This window comes from Amblyraja radiata, chromosome 28 (assembly GCF_010909765.2).
Source record: "Amblyraja radiata isolate CabotCenter1 chromosome 28, sAmbRad1.1.pri, whole genome shotgun sequence".
Lineage (NCBI taxonomy): Eukaryota > Metazoa > Chordata > Chondrichthyes > Rajiformes > Rajidae > Amblyraja > Amblyraja radiata.
Window position 1 is genome coordinate 9142530 of NC_045983.1, and position 26996 is coordinate 9169525.

Here is a 26996-nt window from a genome sequence, read left to right on the forward strand (position 1 = left end):
TGCAATCAAAATGTTTTATTTAAGCTACAAGTAAGTGCACGTTACATTGATCAATAGCAGAACCATTTTTCTGCTGAAATCCTCTCATTTCTATAGGACCTTTTACTTCTCTCTCAGGATCTAGCACAGTGCTTTCCAGCAAATTCAATGGGTTTTTTTTGCAGTGTGTTCACAGTTACAGTATTAGGATACAACAGCTATTTGAAGCTCCTGGGATAATGAACTAGTAATGCTGACGGAGTCACCGAGACAAATGCTTATGCTTATCTTCAACATAAGGATAGCCTTAGCTCAAGGTCATATGTTCAAGGTGGCACCTCTGACAGCGCACCACCCCCTCAGCACTGCTCTGGTGAATTGGATTGGGGTCTCGTACTGGAAGGCCTGGCGTGGGACTTGAACCCACCAGCTTCAGGAACCTGATGGGAGGATCTGCCTGGGATCCACTCAGGCACTGCAGTCTGCGACCAGATGCTTTCAACAAAAGGTAAATGTGGCTTTTGATCAGATTAATCCGCAATACTACTTAACAATATATTACGGCTGCTGGGACCGTAAAGTCCGAACATTCAAAAGAGAGCGAGGGCACGAAAGAGCGAAGGAATGAAAGGGGAGGGAAAGCGAGAGAAAAAGTGGGATGAAAAAGCGAGAGAGAAGGAGGAAGAGAGCAAGAGGGAGAAAGGGAGAGGTAAAGCGAGAGGGAGAAAGAGGGAAAGAAAGTGAGAGAGAAAACGGGAGAAAAAGTGAGAGAGAGGCAGAGAAAAAGAGGCAGAAAAAAAAGAGGCAGAGAAAAAGAGGCAGTGAAAAAGAGGCAGTGAAAAAGAAGCAGTGAAAAAGAGGCAGTGAAAAAGAGGCAGAAAAAAAGAGGCAGTGAAAAAGAGGCAGTGAAAAAGAGGCAGAAAAAAAGAGGCAGAGAAAAAGAGGCAGAGATTCTTTTATAAAGCATTGAATAAGATTGCAGAAGCTCAACCTGAACTGAAGTAAGATTGGGTCTGGGCATCCTGCTACCTTTGATGCTGGATAGAAATATTTCATGTCAAACTTGCTGAAAAAGAAAACAAAAAAACCCAGTAAAAATCCAAAGGAAAAAATAAATTTCCTACAGAAATTTCCAGCCAGCCAACAAATGTTTGCGTTACAATTAAAGATGAAATTAATATAAAATCTCAGCAAACTGGGTGTGCGGCCAGACTCAGACATAAAAGAGACGATTATTAGTCTTGAGCTCAAAGTTTAGAAAGGTCACATGGAGAATGTGCTGGAAAATCTGACGTTACAGCCTGGCAGGCCATTTGATCCACGATCCTCGACTGGTGCTTGCTCCTTCAATCAATCTTTAAATGGAATGTGATTACGTTCTGTGGCGGTCTGATAGGATGTTCTACGCAAGGGTTATTTTGTTAAGTGGCTTCTTAGTGAAGGTAGGTTATGTTAAGCGGCTTGTTTGACCAGTTTTCCGTCGAGCCTGGTGACTCCCGATTCCATAAATCTGACGCTGATTCTGTGCGGTTGTCAGGACAATTGGGTCGATTACCATGTGAAGTAAAACTGGAGGAAAGAAATGCAGAGTTAGAAAGTGTTGTTCTCCATCCACAAAGTATAAAGAGCACCCTAAAGGGCCCGTCCCACTTTCACAACCTAATTCACGACCTCTGCCGAGTTTGCCCTTGACTCATACTCGCTGCATGGTCGTCACGAGGTCGTAGGAGGTCATAGGTAGGTCGTAGCTAGGACGTGATGCTAGTCATAGGTACTCGTGGCATCAAGTAGGTCGGGGCGATTTTTCAACATGATGAAAAATGTCCACGAGTAAAACAGGTCGTGAATTAGGTCGTGAAAGTGTGACAGGCCCTTAAAGCAAAATCATCCAGAGACCTCTAATCTGAAATTAGCTAAGGGTCAGTATTAAGATGTTAGATGTCATGGAAAGCATAATGCTTAATAAAAGGTACACAAAAATGCTGGAGAAACTCAGCGGGTGCAGCAGCATCTATGGAGCGAAGGAGATAGGTAACGTTTCGGGCCGAACCCCTTCTTCAGACTGATCTATGCTTAATAAATCTCCACGTTCAGAATTAGGCCATTCAGCCCATCAAGTCTATTCAGCCATTCAATGATGGTTGATCTACTCTCCCCTCTCAACCCCATTCTCCTGCCTTCTCCCTGTAACCTTTGTCACCCTTACTAATCAAGAACCTCTGCTTTCAAAATACCCAATGATTTGGCCTCCACATCCATCTGCGGCAAGAAATTCCACCGATTCACCACCCTCTGGTTAAAGATATTCCTCCTCATCTCCATCTCCAGAAGACCAGGGTCAGGTTGCCACGGGAAACCAGGGTGGAGATAACTGGACCTTGCCAAAGATGTTTGCCTCACCCGCACATCTCTCCCCAAACATCTTCTCCTTAATGAATGTAGATGAAAAATATTCATTGGGGACCTCACCCACATCACCAGGCTCCACATAGATGACCTCTTTGATCTCTCGCTCCACCTGGCAACCCTGATTTACAACACAGATACCTGGAATGGACAGTTTGTGTAATGAAGAAATTACGGACCGACTACACTTAGTGAAGGTTGGTTATGTGCATGAAATAGCCAATAGTTCGAGCCATCACTGCCATTCAATATGATCATGCTTGATCATCTAAAATCAGTACCCCGTTCCTGCTTTCCCCCCCGTATCCCTTGATTCATTTAGCTCTAATAGAAATGAAGTAGTATTAAACTTGGGATTAACATAGGATTAGTGTAAACGGGAGGTTGTTGGTCTATGCAGACTCAGAAGGCTGAAGGGCCTGTTATGGTGCAACATCGCTCTAAATCAAGACACTATATCCTATTTAACAGCCTTTCCAGGTGAGACAGGGGTTCACATGCAGTTCCTCCAACCTCTATTGCATTTGGAGCTCTCTGTGTGTCCTCCTCTGCATCAGTGAGACCAGGCGCAGACTAGGCGACCACTTCACTGTACACGTGCACTCTATCCACCAGGGGTCAGTTGGAGCTCCTGGCTGCGAGCTACTTCAATTCCCCGTCCCAACCTGGCTGCCCTGGGCCTCTTCCATTGTCAGAATAAGGCACACGCAAGCTAGAGGAACAGCACCTCACAGTAGATTACAACTCGACAGTACGCCGACAATCCAATTGGTGACTACCCTGGTTTTATCCACGTTAATTAATCGGATCAGTGTAGGATAGTGTCAGTGGGTGCATGGTGTTTGGATTCAATGGGCTGAAGGACCCGTTTCTGTGGTCTGTGACTGCGTGACTACCCTGTTTGACTATCCTCCATTCACTGCATTTTTAAAAACAATGACTCTGCTTCTATTGAGGGAGGTTGCTATTGTTTCCATTTTCGCTCCATCTGCTTTCGGAGTAAACTATAACTATTTACTGCAATCCTCGTTTACACACCCTGCTCTGACCCCACCCAACTCTTTAGTATTTTATATATATATATCGCTTCAGACTCACCTTCATTACAATGGAAACCAGTGCTCCTAGGATGAGAAACCCAATGAGCTGCAGTTTCTTGCCCTCTCCCTGTTTTGCCAGCAGCCACAGAAGCCACTTCATCTTGGAGTCAGTGGACGGCGCGTACCGGATACTGTTCGCCTTTTCCATGCCCAGCGACTTCAACACACAAGCTCGGCGATGGCTGAACGTGTCGAAGCTGTGTTTGCCGTGGTAAGCCCCAAAGCCACTCTTACCTGCAAAGAGGAGCACATTGTACAGACCCAGATAGTACGACCATCCCATTGAAACTCAACCTCACTTTGGGAGCATCCCGAGCTACATTTGGCTCATAACCTTCTTGATCTTTTCCTCTCCAGGAACCTGTCCAAATGTCTTACAGACACTCCGTGTGGCAAGTTAATGGCAAGTCCCTTAACGGCATTGATCCACAGAGGGACCTTGGAGCCCAAGTGCGTAGCTTCCTGAACATCGCCAGTAGATGGTGTGGTAAAGAAGGCATATGGTACCTTCATCAGTCCGGGGCACAGAGTAAAAGAGTGATGTTCCAGCTTTATGAGGCTTGGGTTAGGCTGTATTTGGAGTAGTATGTGCAGTTCTGGTCACCCCATTACAGGAAGCATGTGGAGGCTTTGGAAAGGGTGCGAAAGAGGTTTACTAGAATGCTGCCTGGACCCGATAGAAGTATATCAAATTATTAGTGGGGTAGAAAGGATAGACAGAACCTTTTGCCCAGTGTGAAAATGTCAAAGACACGAGTGCGTAGCTTTAAGGAGAGAGGTGCAAAGTTTAAAGGAGATGCGCGGGGCAAGTTTTTTCTTACAGAGAGTGGTTGGTTCCTGGTACATGCTGCCAGGGGTAGTGGTGAAAGCAGATGTGATTGTGGCATTTAAGAGGCTTTTAGGCACAGGATATGCTGGGAATGGAGGGATGTGCTGCCATTGTGCTGCCCTTCACTTTCCCTTCCACAGCGCATGGTTCATTCGAAGCTGGTCGGCAGGGCAGACAGGAACCCAAATAAGACCCCTGAAACTCACCCACGCCCCCGAATGGGAGTGCAGTGATAGAGTAATGGATGAGGCAGTCGTTGGCTGTTACTCCACCGCTGGAAGTCATACTGATCATCTTCTGAATCAGCTGCAGAGAGAGAGAGAGAGACACACACACACATAACAACCCAATTACAACATGCAGCCAAACTCCAATAATCAGGCCCACTCAGCATCTCGACAGTGCAGACTGTCAAGTATTCGTATGTGTAGGAAAAAACTGCGGATGGAGGTTTAAAAAGGGGGAAATCTTTTAGGACCGAGATGAGGAAAACATTTTTTCACACAGAGAGTGGTGAATCTCTGGAATTCTCTGCCACAGAAGGTAGTTGAGGCCAGTTCATTGGCTATATTTAAGAGGGCGTTAGATGTGGCCCTTGTGGCTAAAGGGATCAGGGGATATGGAGAGAAGGCAGGTATAGGATACTGAGTTGGATGGTCAGCCATGATATTGAATGGTGGTGCAGGCTCGAAGGGCCGAATGGCCTACTCCTGCACCTATTTTCTATGTTTCTCAAACAAAGATAGACAAAAAAAAAATGCTGGAGTAACTCAGCGGGACAGGCAGCGTCTCTGGAGAGAAGGAATGGGTGACGTTTTGGGTCAAGACCCTTCTTCAGACTGAAACGTCGCAGGAAAGGGAAATGAGAGATATATAGACGATGATGTAGGTTTAGAACAATGAATGAAAGATAGGCAAAAAAGTAACGGTGATAAAGGCATTGTTAGCTGTTTGTTGGGTGAAAATGATAAGTTGGTGCGACTTGGGTGGGGAGGGATAGAGAGAGAGGGAATGCCGGGGCTACCTGAAGTTAGAGAAATCAATATTCATACCACTGGGCTGTAAGTGTCAGCAAGGCAAAGGGGATAGTGATCGACTACAGGAAGTGAAGTGGTACATATACCCCAGTATATATTGACAGCGCTAAATGAAGTACCTTGGAGTGAATATCACCAGCAACCTGTCCTGGACTAGCCGTATAGACAGCACATCAACGATTCTACTTCCTTAGAAGGCTACGGAAGTTTGGCATGTCCCTAAAAACTCTCACCAACTTCTACAGAAGCGCTGTAGAAAGTATTTTATCGGGATGGTCCACAGCATGATAGGGTTGACGCATCACAGCGTAATCAACGACGAGTCTCACCCCAGTCATTCCCTCTTCTCCCCTCTCCCATCAGATGTGTGAAAACGCATGCCTCCAGATTGAGGAACAAGTTTCTTCCCCGCTATCATCAGGCAACTGAATCATCCTATCACCAGGTAGACAAAAGTACTGGAGAAACTCAGCAGGTGCAGCAGCATCTATGGAGCGAAGGAAATAGGCAACGTTTCGGCCCGAAACGTTGCCTATTTCCTTCGCTCCATAGATGCTGCTGCACCCGCTGAGTTTCTCCAGCACTTTTGTCTACCTTCGATTTTCCAGCATCTGCAGTTCCTTCTTAAATCCATCCTATCACCAACTGGAGAGCAGTCCTGAGCTACCATCTACCTCATTGGAGACCCTCGTACTATCTTTAATCGGATTTGACTGGACTTTATCTTGCGTTATACATTATTCCCTTTATCCTGTATCTGTACACTGTGGACGGCTCGGTTGTTATCATATATAGTTCCCTTGGCACCAACACTGTGGGAACTCACCCATTCACCTGGATTCAGGCAGTGTGTGTCCCCTGTCCATCCCAGCAGTGATCAGGACCAGCTGCTTAATAATGTCCCTGTCCCACTTAGGAAACCTGAACGGAAACCTCTGGAGACTTTGCGCCCCACCCAAGGTTTCCGTGCGGTTCCCGGAGGTTTTTGTCAGTCGCCCTACCTGCTTCCACTACCTGCAACCTCCGGCAGCAAAGTCTCCAGAGGTTTCCGTTCAGGTTTCCGAAGTGGGACAGGGGCATTTATCTGATCCTTGCCCTGCCCTGCCCCACGAAGACCCAGTGGGACTGAACTCTGCTTAATCAGTGCAATGAATTAACGTCGAGGCCCTTCCCTGGTTTATCTCCATCAGGCCCTCACGCCATCAACCGGCTTCTAAATTCCAGTCCTCCCACTTCATGCGACACTGCACAAGGTGATCACCCACAGGTGGTAAAACAGCATCTTTCACAGAGAAAAATACTTCACAGACCCTTGCTAAAGAGGTGTTGGGGCGGAAAGAGAACGTTTGCTCAGAGATCGGAGAATCTGGAAAGAAGGGAGAGATGGAGGTATTTAGAGGGGAAATTCCAGAGGTTGGGAGCTGGAGGCTGTGAATGGTGGAGTGATGACATTCAGGAATACACGAGAGACCAGAGATCCCGGAGGGTTGTGGGCTTGGAGGATGTTTTAACCGGGAAAACGTGGAAGAGTTTTGAGCATTGATTATCTCTGGGCAGAGTGAGTCCAAGCACGGGCGTGGGTGGAAACAGCGAGCCTCACCTTCTTGTTGTGGGAGAAGACGTACAGAGCCAGAGGCTTGTCGCGCCGGCTGATGAAGGCGATGGCCTCGTCCACACCATTGACCGTGACGATGGGCAGCACCGGCCCAAAGATCTCCTCCTGCATGATCCTGGAGTCGGGATCCACGTCCGTCACAATGGTGGGAGCTGAGCGAGGGAAGGAGAGACGGGAAGGATCATCAACAGAGTGAGGCGTTGGCCAGTTAGTCACAGGCCTGCCGGCTTTGTGTCCCTGCTCTCTGCCCATCGGCTGTGGACTCAGTCCCTGCACTTCTCCACTCAGCACCTCCCCGTGCAGCTCGTGTCAGTTCATAAGTTCATTAGTTACAGGAGCGGAATTAATCCATTCGGCCCATCAGGTTTATTCAATCATGGCTGATCTATCTCTCCCTCCTAACCCCATTCTCCTGCCTTCTCCCCATAACCCCTGACAGCCGTACAAATGAAGAATGAGTTGTACGACCGGCAGGCAAGCAGGCGACTGGAATGGGTCAGGGTCGGGCGTGGGGGCAACCAGGACCACCCCTCCCTCCCTCAAACCCATGACCACAGTCACCAGGGCAAGGGCTGCCCCGGCCCATGGGTTGAGGGAAGGATGAGGTACCGTTGCCGTGTCCCACCTCACCGCTTCCTCCCGCTGCCTCCTAACTCCGTGCCCCTCCCCGTACCTGGTCCACGGCCCAGACCACCCTTTCCCAGCACCCACCCAGCCGGCCCAAACCTGGGCCTGAGCCCGTCCCAGTCACACCCACGGCCAGGAGAAAGACCCTACGGCCATTTCTAAACTCCTGCCGGTGAAATAAGGGCAGGAGATCTGGTCCTTGATTCCTCTACTCTTTGTAAACGACTCTGTGTATCTACACCATCATTCCTCTCTTCCCTTTCTCCTGTTTTCCTCCTTTCCCTCACTTTCTTCTCTCCATCCCCTACCCTCTCCCACACTCTCTCTTTCTCCCCTCTCTCCCCATACTTGCTCTCTCCTCCCCTCTCCTCATCTTCTTTCCCCTCTCATCCCCTTTTCTCTCTACCTCCCTGTAGAGGGGGGGGGGGGGGGGGAAGCAGAGAAAGTCATGGAATGCGGGAAGGAAAACAGCAGGAATTATTTCTGGAACGTTCCGAGCCAGGACAGTGACCTCAGCTGCATCTTGCTAGTCAGTGTGTGTGAACTAGTTTGGTTTATTTTTAGTTTTAGAGATACAGCGCGGAAACAGGCCCTTCGGCCCACCAAGTCCTTACCAACTACCGATCCCTGCACACTAACACTATCCTACACACGCTAGAGACAATTGGCAATTATACCAAGCCAATTAACTTACAAACCTGCACGTCTTTGGAGTGTGGGAGGAAACAGTGTTCACGGGGGAAATGTACAAACTCCGAACAGACAAGTTCCCGTAGTCAGGATCGAACTCGGGTCTCTGCAGCTGTGAGGCAGTGACTCTTCTACTGCGCTACTGTGCACTGAACGGTTATCTACTTGGTGCAGGCAGCACACATCATCCCACTGCGGTACTCTACTCCCAATGGTACATTGTGTGACAGTACAGACAATGGTTGTATCACCTCCCACAGATGCTGCACGTACCTATGTAGAGATCCTCTTCGTTGTTTTTACCACCATACACCACATTCGCTCCCTCCAGCAAAGACATAATTCTCTTAAAATGGCGCTGGTTGACAATTCGCCCGTAGTCCGGGGATTTCTGGGGATCGGATCCGTAAAATTCCTGGAACAGAACGAAACAAGCAGATGAAGACGACAGGTAGGCACAAAATGCTGGAGTAACTCAGCGGGACAGGCAGCATCTCTGGAGAGAAAGAATGGGTAACTTTTCGGGTGGAGACCCTTCTTCAGACTGAGTCTCAGTGTAAGACAGCATTTTGGGTCTATCTTTGGTGTAAACCAGCACCTACAGATTAGGACGACACTTTTATATCATCGATTTGTATGAGACACTGATGTGTTTATGGATGACACTAAAGTGGGTGGTGTTGTGGATAGGTGTCAACAGTTACAGCGGGATCGTGAACAGTTGGGCAAGTGGGCTGAGCAACGGTTGATGGCGTTTAATGCTGACAAGTGTGAGGTGCTGCATTTTGGGAAGTCATGCCAGAGCAGGACTTCATAGCGAATGGCAGAGACCTGGGGGGTTTTGTGCAGCAGAGGGGTGTAGGATTGCAGGTACATATTTGCCCGATAGTAGCGCCATAGGTAGGCTTTCAGGAAGACTTTCATCAGTCAGGGCATTGAGAACAGAAGTTGGAAAGATATGTTACAGTTGTACAAGATGTTGCTGAAGCCACATTTGGAGTATTGTGTTATGTTTTGGTCACCCTGCCATAGGAAAAATGTTGTTAAGCTGGAAGGAATGCAGAGAAGATTTACGAGGATGTTGGCAAGACTTGAGGGCCTGAGCTACAGGGAGAGGTTGGGCAGGCTGGGACATTATTCTTTGGAGCGCAGGAAGATGAATGGTGATCAAATAGAGGTGTGTAAATAGCATCTTCCTTCTTCCATTCTTCTGAGGAACAGCCAGTACTGGGAGGGAACCCCGGGTGAAATTTACTTACTGGCCATGGGGATCTGGTCAGAAACTGAATTTGGATCCCAAAAAGAATCCTGCACAAGATGAGACAGAAAGCGCCCACCACACCCGAGCTGGTCTCTCCATTTCAGGCACCGATCGGCCTGCTGTGCCCTTCAGCACAACCTCCTCCCTCTTTGTACTCACAGCAATAGTGGCGCTGATCTTCTTCACCACTTGGTCTTGGATGCTTTTATTGCACAGGATGTAGTCGGGGGCGATGCAGGTTTGGCCACAGTTGGTGTATCGGCCCCACGCTATACGTCTGGAAAGGACAAACCAGTTGTTCACTAGCGGCCAAAGGTGACACACTGAATGTTTAACTGATGCTGTTCACCCCCCTTCTCTTTGACCGACATTTTAGTTTAGAGATACAGCGTGGAAACAGGCTCTTCGGCCTACCAAGTCCACGCTGACCATCGATCACCCGTTCACGCTAGATTTTATTTTACTTTGCTTTTGAGATACAGTGGTGAAACAGGCCCTTCCGCCAACTGTGTCCAAGCCGACCAGCGATCCCTGAACACGAACACTATCCTACACTCACTAGGGACAATTTACAATTTTACTAAGCCAATTAACCTACAAATCTGTACATCTTTGAAGTTTGGGAGGAAACCTGAGCACCCGGAGAAAACCCATGCAAGACATGGGGAGAACGTACAAACTCCATAGAGACAGTACCCGTGGTCAGGATCGAATCCGAGTCTCTGGCGCTGCAAGGCAGCAACTCCACCTCTACGCTGTAAGGCAGCAACTCTGCCGCTGCACCATGTCGCCTGAGGCATGTTATATGTTATCGCACTTCTGCATCGTACACTAGAGGGAATTTACAGAAGCCAATTAACCTGCAAACCTGCACGTCTTTGGAGTGTGGGAGGAAACCACAGCACCTGGAGAAAACCCACGCAATCACAGGGAGAAACCCAGAAGATCCCGAGACCTGGGTTCGATCCTGTCTATGGATGCTGTCTGTGTGGAGTTTGCACAGGTAGCACCCGTCGTTAGGATCGAACCCAGGTCTCTGGCGCTGCGCCAATGTGCCGCCCTATTTTTTATAGTCTCTTCGGCACGCCAAGTTTACGCCGACTATCGATCACCAGCTCACACTAGTTTTTGTTTTAGATTTTTCATTTAGCGATATGGTGGAAACAGGCACATGTCAAGCATTGATACAATCTTCTTCGAAAGGACATCAGGGCATCCAACACAACTACTCACTGGGAGAGAGCAGACACTGCAGCTATTTCTCAGGATCACCACTTTCCCCACCGCCTCCACTTTGTGGTAGTGATGAGAACACAGAAACAGGAGGTTAGTTTGCTTCTGTTAATTGTCCATAAGTGTGTGTAGGATAGAACCAGTGCATGGGTCTCGTGTGGTCTCGTGTGGTCTGGGTGGGGCAAAGGGCCTGTTTCCACTCTCTATCTCTAAACCAAACTAAACTAATCCAAAAACTAATGTAAGCGGGTAGTCTTGGTGGGCCGAAGGGACTGTTTAAAAAAAAGGGCGGCATAGTGACGCAGCAGTAAACCTGCTGCCTTGCAGCAAGAATCTAAGAAACAGGCCCTTCGGCCCACTACGAGCATGCTAACCATCAAGTATCTATCCACCACCACCTGGTCCATAGTCATTTGGTCACGTTATTGTAGTGCCCGTCTAGATACTTCTCCACCAATGCCTCTCGCAGCCACCCGGGCAGTGCCCCAGTGTGGAGAGCAGTGCCCCTTTGCCAGGGTTACGTGCCCATTTTCCGGGGTAACGTCCGCGCCCAGGTGGCATTAGAGAGGGACTACACACTGTCCATGGGCACCCTGGGGGATTTGCGGGACCGCTGGGCACTGGGGAATGGAATGCATCCTTAATAAGGATGGGGAAATAGTAATTAATGAATATTTGTTTTACTTGTACTATGGTGGTGGGTTTTGTTTTAAATCATTTAGTATTGTACATATTATTGTAAATAATTGAATTAATTATTTTTGGGTTTTTTTTAAAGTGTGGAGAGCAGCTCCCCAAAGCTGCAGCCCCAAGATGGCCACCAACCTGCAGGCAACGTCCAGATCGCAGTCGGTGTCCACGTAGCATGGACTCTTGCCGCCGAGCTCCAGGGTGACGGGCGTCAGGTGCTTGGCGGCAGCCTCCATGACGATCCTGCCGACAGCAGTGCTGCCCGTGTACAGGATGTGGTCGAAGGGGTGCTTCAACAGCTCCGCTGCCACTTCTGCTCCTCCAGTGATCACTGGGTACGCGTCCTTGAGGAAGGAAGGCAGGCTCAGATTTTGTTCAACGTACCTGCCACCCCAAGCCCGATTACCATCCCATTCCTCCCAACGAGAATGCGCATGGCATGATTCACACAGGGTGGTGGGTGTATGGAGTGAGCTGCCCGAGGAGGGAGATTAGGCAGAGGTGCTATAACAGCATTTAAAAGACATTTGGACAGGTACATGGATAGGAACAGTTTAGAGGGATATGGGCCAAACGCAGGCAGGTGAGCCTAGCATAAATGGGGCATAGAAACATAGAAAATAGGTGCAGAAGTAGGCCATTCGGCCCTTCGAGCCTGCACCGCCATTCAATATGATCATGGCTGATCATCCAACTCAGTATCCTGTACCTGCCTTTTCTCCATACCCCCTGATCCCTTTAGCCACAAGGGCCACATCTAACTCCCTCTTAAATAGGGCCCAGGAGCCGGTGGTGAGGGAGGAGCGACCTCCGTGCGGTGAGTTCAAAAACCCAGCACGGGGCTTGTTTCAACAGAGGCCCAGGAGCTGGTGGTGAGGGAGGAGGAGCCAAAATCTCCAACGTTCCATTCGCAGATCACACTTCAAATTAAGTGGGCTTGAGGAAGCCGCTGATTGGTCGAACGGACTAGAGGAAGCAGCTGATTGGCTTGTATCCCGGGTAAGGGATACAAGCCAATCAGTCCAGACGTCCACATCTGCACCAGGTGCGTCGAGATGGGGCTCCTAAGGGACTGTGTTAGGAACCTGGAGCAGCAACTCGATGACCTCTGTCTGGTCAGGGAGAGCGAGGTCATAGAAAGGAGTTACAGAGAGGTGGTCACTCCAAAACCACGGGAGGCAGACAACTGGTTCACAGTTAGGAAGGGCAATGGGCAGTGGCAGGGACTGGTGAGTACCCCGGTGGCTGTACACCTTGAAAATAGGTACTCATGTTTGAGTACGGTTGGGGGAGACAGCCTACCTGGGGGTAGCGACAGCGGCCGGGCCTGCAGCACAAATACCGGTCTTGTTGCTCAGAAGGGGAAAGAAAAGAAGAGGAGGGCAATTGTAATAGGGGACTCTATAGTCAGGGGGTCGGATAGGCGATTCTGTGGATGCAGACAGGAGACCCGGATGGTAGTTTGCCTCCCTGGTGCCAGGGTCAAGGATGTGTCTGAACGTGTCCAAGATATCCTGAAATGGGAGGGAGAGGAGCCTGAGGTTGTGGTACATATAGGTACCAACGACATAGGTAGAAAAAGAAAAGAGGTCCTGAAAGAAGAATTTAGGGAGTTAGGTAGAGAGTTAAAGAGAAGGACTGCAAAGGTAACAATCTCAGGATTACTGCCTGTGCCACGCGACAGTGAGAGTAGGAATGGAGCGAGGTGGAGGATAAATGCGTGGATGAGGGACTGGTGCAGTGGGTATGGATTCATGTTTCTGGATCATTGGGACCTCTTTTGGGGAAGGTGCGACCTGTACAGAAAGGACGGGCTGCACTTGAACTCGAGGGGGACCAATATCCTGGCGGGGAGATTTGCAAAGGCTACTGGGGAGACTTTAAACTAGAACGGTTGGGGGGAGGGACTCAAATTGGGAAAGCTAGTAGACAGAGTGTGAGGCAGGAGGCAAAGAAGGGTAGCACTCTGACCCAAAATGTAGGGGAGAAAGATGAAAAAGACAATAAACAGAGAATAAGAGAGGGTGGGTTTCTTAAATGTGTATATTTTAATGCTAGGAGCATTGTAAGAAAGGTGGATGAGCTTAGAGCCTGGATTGACACCTGGAAGTATGATGTTGTGGTGATCAGTGAAACATGGTTGCAGGAGGGCTGTGATTGGAAACTAAATATTCCAGGATTTTGTTGCTTCAGGTGTGATAGAATTGGAGGGGCAAGAGGTGGAGGTGTTGCATTGCTTATCAGGGAAGATATTACAGCAGTGCTTTGGCAGGATAGATTAGAGGGCTCGTCTAGGGAGGCTATTTGGGTGGAACTGAGAAATGGGAAAGGGGTAGCAACACTTATAGGGGTGTATTATAGACTGCCAAATGGGGAGCGAGAATTGGAAGAGCAAATATGTAAGGATATCGCAGATATTAGTAGTAAGCACAAGGTAGTGATTGTGGGAGATTTCAATTTTCCACACATAGACTGGGAAACACATTCTGTAAATGGGCTGGATGGTTTGGAGTTTGTAAAATGTGTGCAGGATAGTTTTTTGCAGCAATACATAGAGGTACCTACTAGAGAAGGGGCGGTGCTGGACCTCCTGTTAGGAAATGAGACAGGTCAGGTAGCAGAGGTATGCGTTGGGGAACAGTTCGGGACCAGTGATCACAATACCATTAGTTTCAATATAATTATGGAGAGGGTCAGAACTGGACCTAGGGTTGAGATTTTTGATTGGAGAAAGGCTAACTTTGAGGAGATGCGAAAGGATTTAAAAGGAGTAAATTGGGACATTTTGTTTTATGGGAAAGATGTGGAAGAGAAATGGAGGACATTTAAAGGTGAAATGTTAAGAGTACAGAATCTTTATGTCCCTGTTCGGTTGAAAGGAAATAGTAAAAATCGGAAAGAGCCATGGTTTTCAAGGGAAATTGGACACGGTTCGGAAAAAGAGAGAGATCTACAATAATTATAGGCAGCATGGAGAAAATGAGGTGCTTGAGGAGTATAAAGAATGTAAAAAGAATCTTAAGAAAGAAATTAGAAAAGCTAAAAGATATGAGGTTGCTTTGGCAAGTAAGGTGAAAGTAAATCCAAAGGGTTTCTACAGCTATATTAATAGCAAAAGGATAACGAGGGATAAAATTGGTCCATTAGAGAGTCAGAGTGGACAGCTATCTGCAGAGCCAAAAGAGATTGGGGAGATATTGAACAATTTATTTTCTTCGGTATTCACCAAGGAGAAGGATATTGAATTATGCGAGGTAAGGGAAACAAGTAGAGTAGCTATGGAAACTATGAGATTCAAAGAAGAGGAAGTACTGACACTTTTGAGAAATATAAATAGCTTCTTCAAAGCCAGTGTTAAAACACATTTATACTCCCTGGCTTTTGACCATGCATGAGACTTTGCTCCTGTTTTTAGTGTTTTTTCATATTTCTTTATTTTGTATATCTTTACTTACTCCATCTTTTAATTGTTATTATTGGTGTGTATTAACTTTTTTGGCAATGATTAGTGATGTACAGCACTTTGTTGCAACTATGATTGTTTTTAAAGTGCTCTATAAATAAAATTATTATTATTATTATTATTATAAGTCTCCAGGTCCGGACAGGATATTCCCTAGGACATTGAGGGAAGTTAGTGTAGAAATAGCAGGGGCTATGACAGAAATATTTCAAATGTCATTAGAAACGGGAATAGTGCCGGAGGATTGGCGTACTGCGCATGTTGTTCCATTGTTTAAAAAGGGTTCTAAGAGTAAACCTAGCAATTATAGACCTGTTAGTTTGACGTCAGTGGTGGGCAAATTAATGGAAAGGATACTTAGAGATAATATATATAAGCATCTGGATAAACAGGGTCTGATTAGGAACAGTCAACATGGATTTGTGCCTGGAAGGTCATGTTTGACTAATCTTCTTGAATTTTTTGAAGAGGTTACTCGGGAAATTGATGAGGGCAAAGCAGTGGATGTTGTATATATGGACTTCAGTAAGGCCTTTGACAAGGTTCCTCATGGAAGGTTGGTTAAGAAGGTTCAATTGTTGGGTATTAATGGTGGAGTAGCAAGATGGATTCAACAGTGGCTGAATGGGAGATGCCAGAGAGTAATGGTGGATGGCTGTTTGTCAGGTTGGAGGCCAGTAACTAGTGAGGTGCCACAGGGATCTGTGTTGGGTCCACTGTTGTTTGTCATGTACATCAATGATCTGGATGATGGTGTGGTAAATTGGATTAGTAAGTATGCAGATGATACTAAGATAGGTGGTGTTGTGGATAATGAAGTAGATTTTCAAAGTCTACAGAGAGATTTATGCCAGTTGGAAGAGTGGGCTGAAAGATGGCAGATGGAGTTTAATGCTGATAAGTGTGAGGTGCTACATCTTGGCAGGACAAATCAAAATAGGACGTACATGGTAAATGGTAGGGAATTGAAGAATGCAGTTGAACAGAGGGATCTGGGAATAACTGTGCACAGTTCCCTGGAGGTGGAATCTCATGTAGATAGGGTGGTAAAGAAAGCTTTTGGTGTGCTGGCCTTTATAAATCAGAGCATTGAGTATAAAAGTTGGGATGTAATGTTAAAATTGTACAAGGCATTGGTGAGGCCAATTCTGGAGTATGGTGTACAATTTTGGTTGCCTAATTATAGGAAGGATGTCAACAAAATAGAGAGAGTACAGAGGAGATTTACTAGAATGTTGCCTGGGTTTCAGCAACTAAGTTACAGAGAAAGGTTGAACAAGTTAGGTCTTTATTCTTTGGAGCGCAGAAGGTTAAGGGGGGACTTGATAGAGGTCTTTAAAATGATGAGAGGGATAGACAGAGTTGACGTGGATAAGCTTTTCCCACTGAGATTAGGGAAGTTTCAAACAAGAGGACTTGACTTGAGAATTAAGGGACAGAAGTTTAGGGGTAACATGAGGGGGAACTTCTTTACTCAGAGAGTGGTAGCTGTGTGGAATGAGCTTCCAGTGAAGGTGGTGGAGGCAGGTTCGATTTTATCATTTAAAAATAAATTGGATAGTTATATGGACGGGAAAGGAATGGAGGGTTATGGTCTGAGTGCAGGTATATGGGACTAGGGGAGAATATCGTGTTCGGCACGGACTAGAAGGGCCGAGATGGCCTGTTTCCGTGCTGTAATTGTTATATGGTTATATAGCCAATGAACTGGCCTCAACTACCTTCTGTGGCAGAGAATTCCAGAGATTCACCACTCTCTGTGTGAAAAATGTTTCCCTCATCTCGGTCCTAAAAGATTTCCCCCTTATCCTTAAACTGTGACCCCTTGTTCTGGACTTCCCCAACATCGGGAACAATCTTCCTGCATCTAGCCTGTCCAACCCCTTAAGAAGCATCTTGGTTGGAAGCAGCAGGTGGGGCCGAAGGGCCTATTTCCATGCTGTATGACTGTATGATTAATACATTTGCAGATAACACTAAAGCAGATGGTATTGTAGACTGTGAACATGGTCATCAAAAATTACAGCAGGATTTTAATCAGCTGGCCCAGTGAGCTGAGGCATGTGCGAGGTGTTGCTAAAATTTTAGGAAGCTAAACCAGGTTCAAAGCTTACAATGAATGGCAGGCCCCTGGGTAGTGTTGTTAAGCACAGGGATATAACAGTACAGGTCGGTGGTTCCTGTAGGTGGCATCACAGGTAGATAGGGTGGTAAATAAAGTAGGCTTTTGGTACATAGACCTTCTTTAGTCAGGATGTAGAGCATAGAGGTGCGGACATTATATTACGGTTGTACAAGATGTTGGTGATGCCACACTTGCAGTTTTGTGTTCAGTTTTGGTCGCCATGCTGTTGGAAGGATAGCATTAAGTTGGAGAGATTACAGAACAGATATACGAGGATGTTTTTGCAGGACTCGTGGGCCTGAGCTATAGGGAGAGGTTAGACACGCTAGAGCTTTATTCCTTAGAGTGCAGGAGCCTGAGGGGTGATTGTATAGAGGTTCATAAAATCATGAGTGTAACAAATAGCGTAAATGTACACTTTTACACAGAATAGGAGAATCAAGAACCAGAGGACATAGGTTTAAGGTGAGAGGGAAAAGATTTTATAGGAACCTGAGGGGCAGCTTTATTTTTGTATATGGAATGAGCTCCCAGAGGAGGCAATTGAGGCAGATACTATAACAACATTTAAAAGCTACTTGGACAAGAAACTTGCATAGGAAAAGTTTAGAAGGCCAAATATGGACAAATGGGACCAGCAACATCTTGGTTGGCATGGACAAGTTGGGCCGAAGGATCTATTTTCATGCCGTATGACCCTATGCCTCTATAACTACAGCGCTCCATTGGAAAAAAAACCATTCAGGCCATCAAATCTCCAAGCATGCAGTGATAGTATTCTGGAACACACTGCCCGTGGAAGTGGGGAAAGAAAATCAACCAGGGTTTTCTAAGGGGAAATAGGTATGCATTTGGGACAGTAATCTGTAAGGCTATGAGGAATAAGCAAGGAAAGGGGTTGGCAGGATTGCACTGCTAGCTGGAGCCACTGGTGGGCCAAATGGTTTTAGTTTAGTTTAGAGATACAGCGTGAAACAGGTCCTTTGGTCCACCGAGTCTGCGCCAACCAACGATCACCCCGTACACTAGCACTATCCTACTCACAGGACAATTTACAACTTTTTACCGAAGCAAATTAACCTACAAACCTGTACGTCTTTGGAGTGTGGGAGGAAACTAGAGCACCTGGTGAAAACCCACACAGGTCATGGGGAGAATGTACAAACTCACTGCCTATCTCTGGCACATCACCCTCTAATGCCCAACCCAACAGCGTTCATCCCTGGACTGATGACGGTGCTGGGCCTGTACTCACTGGAGTTCAGAAGAATGAGGGGGGGTACCTCATTCAAACGTATGGAATAGCGAAAAGCTTGGATAGAGTGGATGTGGAGAGGATGTTGCCACTAGTTGGAGAGTCTAGGACTAGAGGTCATAGCCTCAGAATTAATGGACGTTCTTTTAGGGAGATGAGGAGGAATTTCTTTAGTCAGAGGGTGGTGAATCTGTGGAATTTTTTGCCTCAGAACGCTGTGGAGGCAGTCAGTGGATGTATTTAAGGCAGAGATAGAGAGATTCTTGATTAGTACGGATGTCAGAGGTTATGGGGAGAAGGAAGGAGAATGGGGTTAGGAGGGAGAGATAGATCAGCAATGATTGAATGGTGGAGTAGACAGATGGGCTGAATAGCCTAATTCTGCTCCTATCACTTATGATCTTATGATCTTCTTGCCACACTTTGCTGGGGATGTAGGTTCGTGTGTGGCAGGACCTGCTCCTCCTGTGAGCGGTCAGCCAGGGCGCTGGTGAGGGACGGATTGTCCCGGTTGCTGAGTACATTTGGTCCATCATCAGTGTGGTGCCCTGACCCGGCCACACTCACCTTGTCCAGGTACTGAGGGAGGAGCTGGGCCAGGAGCTCTGCCGTGTTCCCACTCACTTCCGACGGCTTCACCACCGCCGCGTTTCCTAGGAATGGGAATGGAACATTAAGTATTACACGGGGTTTACGGCATCAGATCTGGCCATTCGGCCCCACCGGGCCATGCTGGCGTTGCTGCTGCACCCAAGCCCTCTCCCACACGTCCTTCTTTTACCTCCTCCAGCTGCTGTTCCCCGAGATTTTGCTTAAGGCATCACTTCCATCCACCCCAACACTCCCAGCGGTGCGGAGCTCCACATTCCCACCGCTCGCTGCACTTCTCCTGAATTCCCCAATGGAGTTTTCAGGGACAGTCTTGTATTTGGGTCTAGCTTTAGTCCACACAACAAGCGGGTAAACCTCTGCCCCCATTCTAAAGCCCAGGCGGCACAGTAACGCGGCTGGTAGTGCCGCTGCCTCATAGCACCTGAGAACCAGGTTTTATCCTGATCTCGGAATTTATCTATCTGGAGTTTGCACGTCCTCCTTGTGACCCCCTGTTTTTCCACCGGGATCCTCTGACGTCCTAAAAAAGTGTGGGTTTGTGGGTTAATTGGACTGTGGGTCAAACTGCCTCAAGTGTGTAGAGTGTGGATAAGAAAATGGGATAACATGGTGTTATCGACCACTGGTGTGAGCATGGTGGGCTAAAGGGTCTATCTCCATGCTGTATCTAAACCTCCATTAGGAACCTCCTTCATCTGTCTCGTCTCCCTCCACCCAATGAACACGTTTACTTTCCTTTCTCCCTCCGACCCACCCAAAGACAATCTCCTCGCCCTCTCGTGCATTTACCAAGCTCTGTCCTGACCCAGTTCAGCTGAACCAGACTGAGCCGGGGGACCACAAACCAGACATGGAGCTTCCAGCTGAAGTCACCAGGTTCACTAAAGCTGAAGAACGCTCATGGATGAGAAATGGCTGTTGGCTCTTCAAAACTCTTCCTAGTGATGTCTCTAACGTCAAGTAACTATCTAGTGATATCTAAACTCTTCCACGGTAAACATTCTGAATAAACCTCAATATATTTCTCTCTACTGACCTGTCTGAGAGTTTGTGCATAACATTTATTAACATCTATCATTTATTTTGAATTGACATCCTCTGGTTTGCCTCTCCTGGTGAAATAGACGTGTCCACAGTGTACTGAGACAAACAAGGCTGTCTCTCTCCTCAACCTCTGCGCCACTGCAGAAGTGCGGACATGACACTGGGGTTCGGGAGGGGGGGGTGTGTAGCCTCGGGAATCAGCCACGGTTCCTACTCCCGATCCCCATCCTGGTCGGAGTTCCCAGATCCCGGATGAGTGCAGGTGAGTAAGCCGGCATTCCCAGGGGATGGCAGCTCCACACTTGGGTGGACCGGCCCCACAGCCCACTCTCTTCCCACCAGAGCCCAGGACATTGGTCTCTGGAGCTCCCAGCACCGCGGTCCCAACACGGAACGTCACCTCCTGGACCAAAGACTGACACAACTGCAGAATTTCTACGGAAGTTAAGACTGAAACCCCGGGCAGGACAGAGAAGACGCTTCACTCCTCATCGAGGGTAATGTTACGGGTGAGGAAATAAAGGGGAACATACCTGCCGCGATGGCCCCAACTAACGGCTGCAGCACCAGGGCCAATGGGTAGTTCCAGGCCCCAATGATAAGAACCACACCAAGAGGCTGGCGGTGAATGTACACAGTGTCCATCATGGTCATCATGCTCTTCGACATGTGCTCTGGCTCCATCCACTCGTGCAGCTTGTTCAGGGCCAACGTGATCTCGCCCACTATTCCCGCAATTTCATAAATTTGCACCGCAAAATCATTCTGCAAATTCACACAGAGGAAGGAAGTCATTTACAAGAGAGTTCTCCACTCAGCCGCAGTGTCCTAGTCCTTACACCCGGACCTGGTGATCAATCTCTCCATCGAGGAGGAGGAGCCATCTCGAGGAGGAGGACCCATCTTGGTGAACGGCTGCTAGCCAGCAGCCGTCCGTTTTAAATTCGTTTTTTTTATAGTTTTTAGTGAGTCCTGTTTTTTGTTTGTAGGGGATATGGTCTTTTTAATGTGGGGGGTAGGTGTGACTATATTTTTCGGTCCCTACCTGGTCGGTGTGGCAGCCTTTTCTCCGGGCTGCCCGTCGACCCGTCCTCGTGGCCTACCAGCGGGCTTGAAGCGCCGTTTCCTGGCGGGGACCGCCCAGCACCTCGGCCTCGGCGGCGGCACAGCGTTGAAGCGCCATCGCGGAGCGGAGCGGGCGACGCCTTGCCTGGGTCGCCGCGCTGGACCGCCGAGAGCAACATCTCCGGGCTGCGGGTCTGCGGAGCGGAGAGGCGGCGTGCGGAGTGGCGGCGTGCGGAGAGGCGGCGGTGCGGAGCGGGCGGCGCTGACTTTTTCATCGGGAGCCTGGGAGCTCCAAACCGGCGCGGCCTTGTCGGCTTCGGCAGCCGTGGGCTCCAACCAGGAAGCGGCCGTTCCAGGTGGCCCAGCCGCCGAAAGGACTCTCCCGCCGCCGGGGCAAGACCACCCGGTGAGAACGGCCAGGGACATCGGGCCTCCGTAGAGGCAATTGCGGTGGCCTCAATAGGCCTGACTTTGGGGGTCAACATGGGGTGGGGACTGGACATTGTGCCTTCCTCCACTGTACTATCCACTGTGGGGGGATGATTTTTTTGTCTAATTGTAGTCCTGTAGGTCTGTGTCCAAGATGGCTGACGTGAAGAGAGAGTGGACGCTGGCGCGCTTTGGCTGCCGCTGCTCCCTCTTCACACTGTGTTTTTGATTTTCTGTTTTTGGATTGAATTCTGTTTTTAATTTGTGTCTCTGTGATGTCTTTATTACTTGTTATATTCCGATTATATGTTATTCCGATTACTATGTAAGGTGTCCTTGAGATGTCTGAAAGGCGCCCATTAAATAAAATGTATTATTATTATTATCAGAGTTACTCCTCTACAGAGATTAAGATGCATGGGGTTCACAGCAACTTGGTCAATTGGATTCAGACCTGGCTCGCTCATGGAAGGCAGAGGGACGCGGTGGGAAGCTGTTATTCAGGCTGGAGGTCTGAGACCAGTGAACCTCTGTAGGGAAGATAAGCCACAAAATGCTGGAGCAACCCAGCGGGACAGGCAGCATCTCTGGATGGAAGGAATAGGTGCCGTTTCGGGCATGCCTTGATGGAGCAGATTTGGTACCTCTAATTTCAAATAACCCTTGCATTCCCTCGCTCTCCGTCCCTCTGAAGCTCAGTCTGAAGAAAGGGTCTCGACCCGAAAAGTCGCCCATTCCTTCTCTCCAGAGATGCTGCCCATCCCGCTGAGTTACTCCAGCACTTTGTGTCTATTTTCGGTGTAAACCAGCATCTGCAGTTCCTTCCTACACACAACCACTGCAGGGATCTGTGCTGGGACCCCTGGTGCCAATGATTACATATAAATGACTTGGAATTAAATGCAAATAGGTTAGTTAGTAAGTTTGCAGACAGCACTAACATTGGTGGAGTTGCAGACAGTGAGGAAGGCTACCAAAATATACTACAGAATATACATCAACTACGTAAGTACATGGAAAAATGGCAGTTGGAGTGCGATCTGGGAGATCGAACGCAAGGGGAATGTATACAATTAATGGCATGACCCTTAACAGCATTGATGTAGAGGGATTTTAGAGTCCAGTTCCATCGCTCCCTGAAAGTGGCAACACAAATGGATAGAGTGGAAGGCATACAGTATGTTCGCCTTCATCTGTTGAGTCAATAGACAATAGACAATAGGTGCAGGAGTAGGCCATTTGGCCCTTCGAGCCAGCACCGCCATTCAATGTGATCATGGCTGATCATCCCCAATCAGTACCCCGTTCATGCCTTCTCCCCATATCCCCTGACTCCGCTATTTTTAATAGCCCTATCTACCTCTCTCTTGAAAGCATCCAGAGAACCTGCCTCCACCGCCCTCTGAGGCAGAGAATGCCACACTCACCACTCTCTGTGAGAAAAAGTGTTTCCTCGTCTCCGTTCTAAATGGCTTGCTCCTTATTCTTAAACTGTGGCCCCTGGTTCTGGACTCCCCCAACATCGGGAACACGTTTCCTGCCCCGTAGCGTGTCCAAGCCCTTAACAATCTTATATGTTTCAATGAGATATCCTCTCATCCTTCTAAACTCAAGAGTGTACAAGCCCAGCTGCTCCATTCTCTCAGCATATGACAGTCCCGTCATCCCGGGAATTAACCTTGTAAACCTACGCTGCACTCCCTCAATAGCAAGAATGTCCTTCCTCAAATTAGGGGACCAAAACTGCACACAATACTCCAGATGTGGTCTCACTAGGGCTCTGTACAACTGCAGAAGGACCTCTTTGCTCCTATATTCGATTCCTCTTGTTATATAGGCCAACATGCCATTCGCTTTCTTCACTGCCTGCTGTACCTGCATGCCTACTTTCATAGACTGATGTACAAGGATGCCCAGATCCCGTTGTACTTCCCCTTTTCCCAACTTGACGTCTTTGTCATTGAGTACATATGTCGGAAAATCCAGACCCAGTTTTCATAGGCCTTTGGTTAGGTTGCTTTTGGAGTATTGCATGCAGTTCTGCTCGCCTCAATTACAGGAAGGATGTGGAGGCTTTGGAGAAGGTACGGAAGAAGCTCGCTAGAATGCTGACCGGATTATGTGGTATTAACTCCAAGGAGAGGTTGGACAAACTTGGATTGTTTTCTCTGGAATGCCAGAGGTCAGGAAGAGACCTGACAGAAATATATAACATTACAGTCGGCATAGATAGGATAGACAGTCAGAACCTTTCTCCCAGGGTGGAAGTGTCAAGCAGAGCTTTAAGGTGAGAGGGGCAAAGTTTAAAGGAGATGTGCAGGGCAAGTTTTTTTTTAACGATCTGGGAGATAGTGCCTGGAACACGCTGCCTGGGGAAGTGGTGGAGGCAGATATGATAGCGATCTTTAAGAAGCTTTTAGATGCACATGGACATGCAGGGAATGGAGAGATATGAATCAGATGCAGGCAGACGATACTAATTTATCGTGGTGTCATGTTCAGCGTGGACATTGTGGGCCGAAGGTCCTGTTCCTGTGCTGTTCTATGAGATCCCAACACCAATCCCTATGACACACCAATTGTTACATCTAACCAACCAATATTCCCTGATAGTTAATCTTCTCACCATACTTCAACACCTCCTGGGAGATTTTCTTTTCTTTTAAAATCTTTTTATTGTTTTTTTCCCTCAAAAAAACAAACAAAAATAAAACATAAAAAACAGAGCAAAAAGAATAACGATAAACATAACAATGGTATTGATACATAGGGATCAGGATTACATTAATAACAGGTATAACCTAATATGAGACCACTGTCAAAATACACAATGAATATCGACCTCTATGTAAATATAGTTAAATCTTTAAAAGGAAACTTTTAAAAGTAGAAAAAAAACACAAAGATAAAAAGACAAAAAGAAAAAGAAAAAAACAAAACAAAACCCCCCTAAACTAAAGAGAGTTTTTTTTTTTTTTAACAGCCCTCAAGACACCTCCAGCTTTCTGGGGAGCTTTAATTTTTCCTCAATAACTTCCCGTGCGGATGGTCAAATGCCTTCCTGAAACCTGGAAAGCCAGATGGTTGTGGATTGAAATCTCACTCCAGAGAGATGAGCGGCCCCCAAGAAACATGAGTTAGGGGGGGAGGAGGAGGAGGCAGGCTGCACTGTCAGAAACGCCATATTTTGAGCAAAACATTTAAATAAGACCCCATCTGCTCTCTTGGTGGATGTAAAAGATCCCTCCTCCACGAAGCAGAGAGGTTGCATTCCCTGAAGGTAGCGAGTCAGGCAGCCAGCGTGTGGAAGAAGGCGTTCGGCATGTTTGCCTTCTTTGGGAAGGCTATGGAGCACAAATATTTGGGACAAGCTGTTGCTGAGACCACACTTGGAATTCTGTGCTCATCTAACTATAGGAAGGATGTCATTAAGTTGGAAAGGGGGCAGAAGAGATCCATCATAATGTTACCTGGGGTGTGTGCTGAGTTATAGGGAGAGGTTGGATAGGCTGCCACTTTTTTCTTTGGAGCGTAGAAGGCTGAAGGGTGACCTTATTGATGCATTAAAAAAATCATGAGGGCCATGGATAATGTGGACGCTCATAGTCTGGTCCCAAGTGTAGAGAAGTCTATAACTAGAGGGCACGGGCTTAAGGTGAGAGGGGAGAGATTTAAGAGGGATCTCAGCGACAACGTTTTCAATCAGAGAGTAGCTCGTATCTAATATGAGCTGCCGGAGGAAGCTATAGAAGCGGGTGCAATTAGAACTTTGAAAAAACATTAGGACACATATATGGATAGGAAGGGTTTAGAGGGATGCGGGCCAAATGCTGGCTGATGGGACTAGCTCAGAATGTAGGGACAAGGAGGGCTGAAGAGCGTGTTACCGTGCTGTATAGATCTATGACTATTCCTTCACCAGGTGGCGCTGAGGTAGAGTTGCTGCCTTACAGAACCAGAGGCCCTTGTTCCATCCTGACAATGGGTGCTGTCTGTAGGGAGTTTGTACGTTCTCCCTGTGACCACATGGGTTTTCTCCGGGTGCTCCGGTTTCCTCCCACATTCCAAAGACATACAGGCTTGTAGGTTAATTGGCTCCTGTAAATTGTCCCTAGTGCGTAGAATAGAAGCAGTGTACGGGGTGATCGCTGGTTAGTGCAGTGGGCCTATGGGCCTGTTTCTGCGCTGTATCTCTAAACTAAACTAAACTAAACTAAAACTAAGCCAACATGGCTCCTTTAAGCAGTCAGTATAAGAAGATTCATAAAAGTTGGTGTGCATCATTTGACACAACTACCCTGGCAGGAACAGTCCAGAGAACAGGAAGAAATGATAGAGGCTGTGGGAGTGGATGGGTCAGTGTGTCCATTCAGAACTCCTGCTATTGGGAAGATGCCATGAAGCTGGAAAGAGTGCACAGAAGATTAACGAGGACATTGCCAGGACACGAGCAACTGAGCTACAGGGAGGGGGATGGGAGGGGTGTGGGGATGGGAGGGGGGTGGGGGTGGGAGGCGGATGGGAGGGGGTGGGGATGGGGAGATGGAGGATGGTGGGGGTGGGAGTGGAGGGGGGTGCTTGCTAAGATTCAGATCGCGTATGGTGAACTTTATTTCCAACCTTGTGCAGATCCTTCTGCAGCGCCTCCGAGATTAGATCCTTCCTCTCCGTCAGCATCTTCTCCATGGCCCTCAGCTGCTGCAGGCGGAATTCCAGCGGGCGGGTTTTGCCCAGGTTGTAGGCAGCTCGAGCACCGGCCACCGCGGTCTTTATCCGGTCCATGATGGGCCTCAGCTCACAAGATGTCTCCTTGGTGGTTCCAATGACACGGGGCAAGTCCTGGACAAAATCTGAACAGAGGACAGGATGTTCCTTAGATTCCGTCGCAAACTTGTGTGACGATACAGGAAGTAGCAAACGTATATAACTAGCTCATGTAACAAATCACTTCTTGACCTAAGAACGAGTAAAACACCCACTTGTTGGCCCTTAACACATTCACATGCCTCCACCACACATTTATATGTCTCTGCTTCACACATTTACAAGTCTCCTTACAGACACCAATGCTATGGCCCTACTCTCTCAGCGAATGCTATGTTTGTGCTGAAAGAGCAACATATAAAGATTCGCCGATCCAGTCAACTCATCCCTCATTTATCAGGGAATAAACTAAACTGTGTAAAAATATATATATATATTTTAAGCTATAACCATGACAAAGCTCTGCAAGAGGAGCAGACTCTGTCAGACTGGAGAAGTTGGTGCAAATATAAATTCACCAGCTGTCAGTTCTTCACCAGCCGCAGCTCAGCACTAATTCCATGTCGAGGCTTGTGGGAGTGAAAGGTCAGGGTGACGTCACGGGCAGCCACAGAGACTGAGAGAAAGACAATAGATACAAGGGAAAACCCTGTTGCCATGGTCAAGGGAAGGCAGGTTGCCATGGTCAAGGGAAGGCAGGTTGCCATGGTCAAGGGAAGGCAGGCCCATCAGGCAAACAGAAGTGAATGCTGTCGACTTTGTGAGGTGATTT

General features: G+C 47.8%; 1 protein-coding gene across 4 annotated transcripts; it reads right to left on the reverse strand.

Annotated features, from left to right (window-relative positions):
* Window positions 1-26776, reverse strand: LOC116988807 (aldehyde dehydrogenase family 3 member A2-like). 4 transcript variants are annotated; one of them, XM_033045726.1, is made up of 11 exons: window positions 26743-26776; window positions 26081-26310; window positions 20500-20731; window positions 18878-18963; window positions 11603-11811; window positions 9704-9821; window positions 8557-8698; window positions 6952-7118; window positions 4521-4620; window positions 3484-3719; window positions 142-1548 (listed from the first exon to the last, which is right to left on the reverse strand). In XM_033045726.1, the coding sequence occupies exons 2-11, from the start codon at window positions 26240-26242 to the stop codon at window positions 1531-1533; spliced, it is 1470 nt and encodes a 489-aa protein (XP_032901617.1). In that variant the 5' UTR covers window positions 26243-26310; window positions 26743-26776; the 3' UTR covers window positions 142-1530. The 4 variants fall into 4 exon arrangements, with proteins under 4 accessions (XP_032901620.1, XP_032901617.1, XP_032901619.1 ...); XM_033045728.1 differs by lacking the exon at window positions 26743-26776 and adding an exon at window positions 26440-26589; XM_033045730.1 differs by lacking the exon at window positions 26743-26776 and having other exon boundaries at window positions 774-1489; window positions 1520-1548; window positions 26081-26242.
* Window positions 26777-26996: the final 220 nt, after the last annotated feature.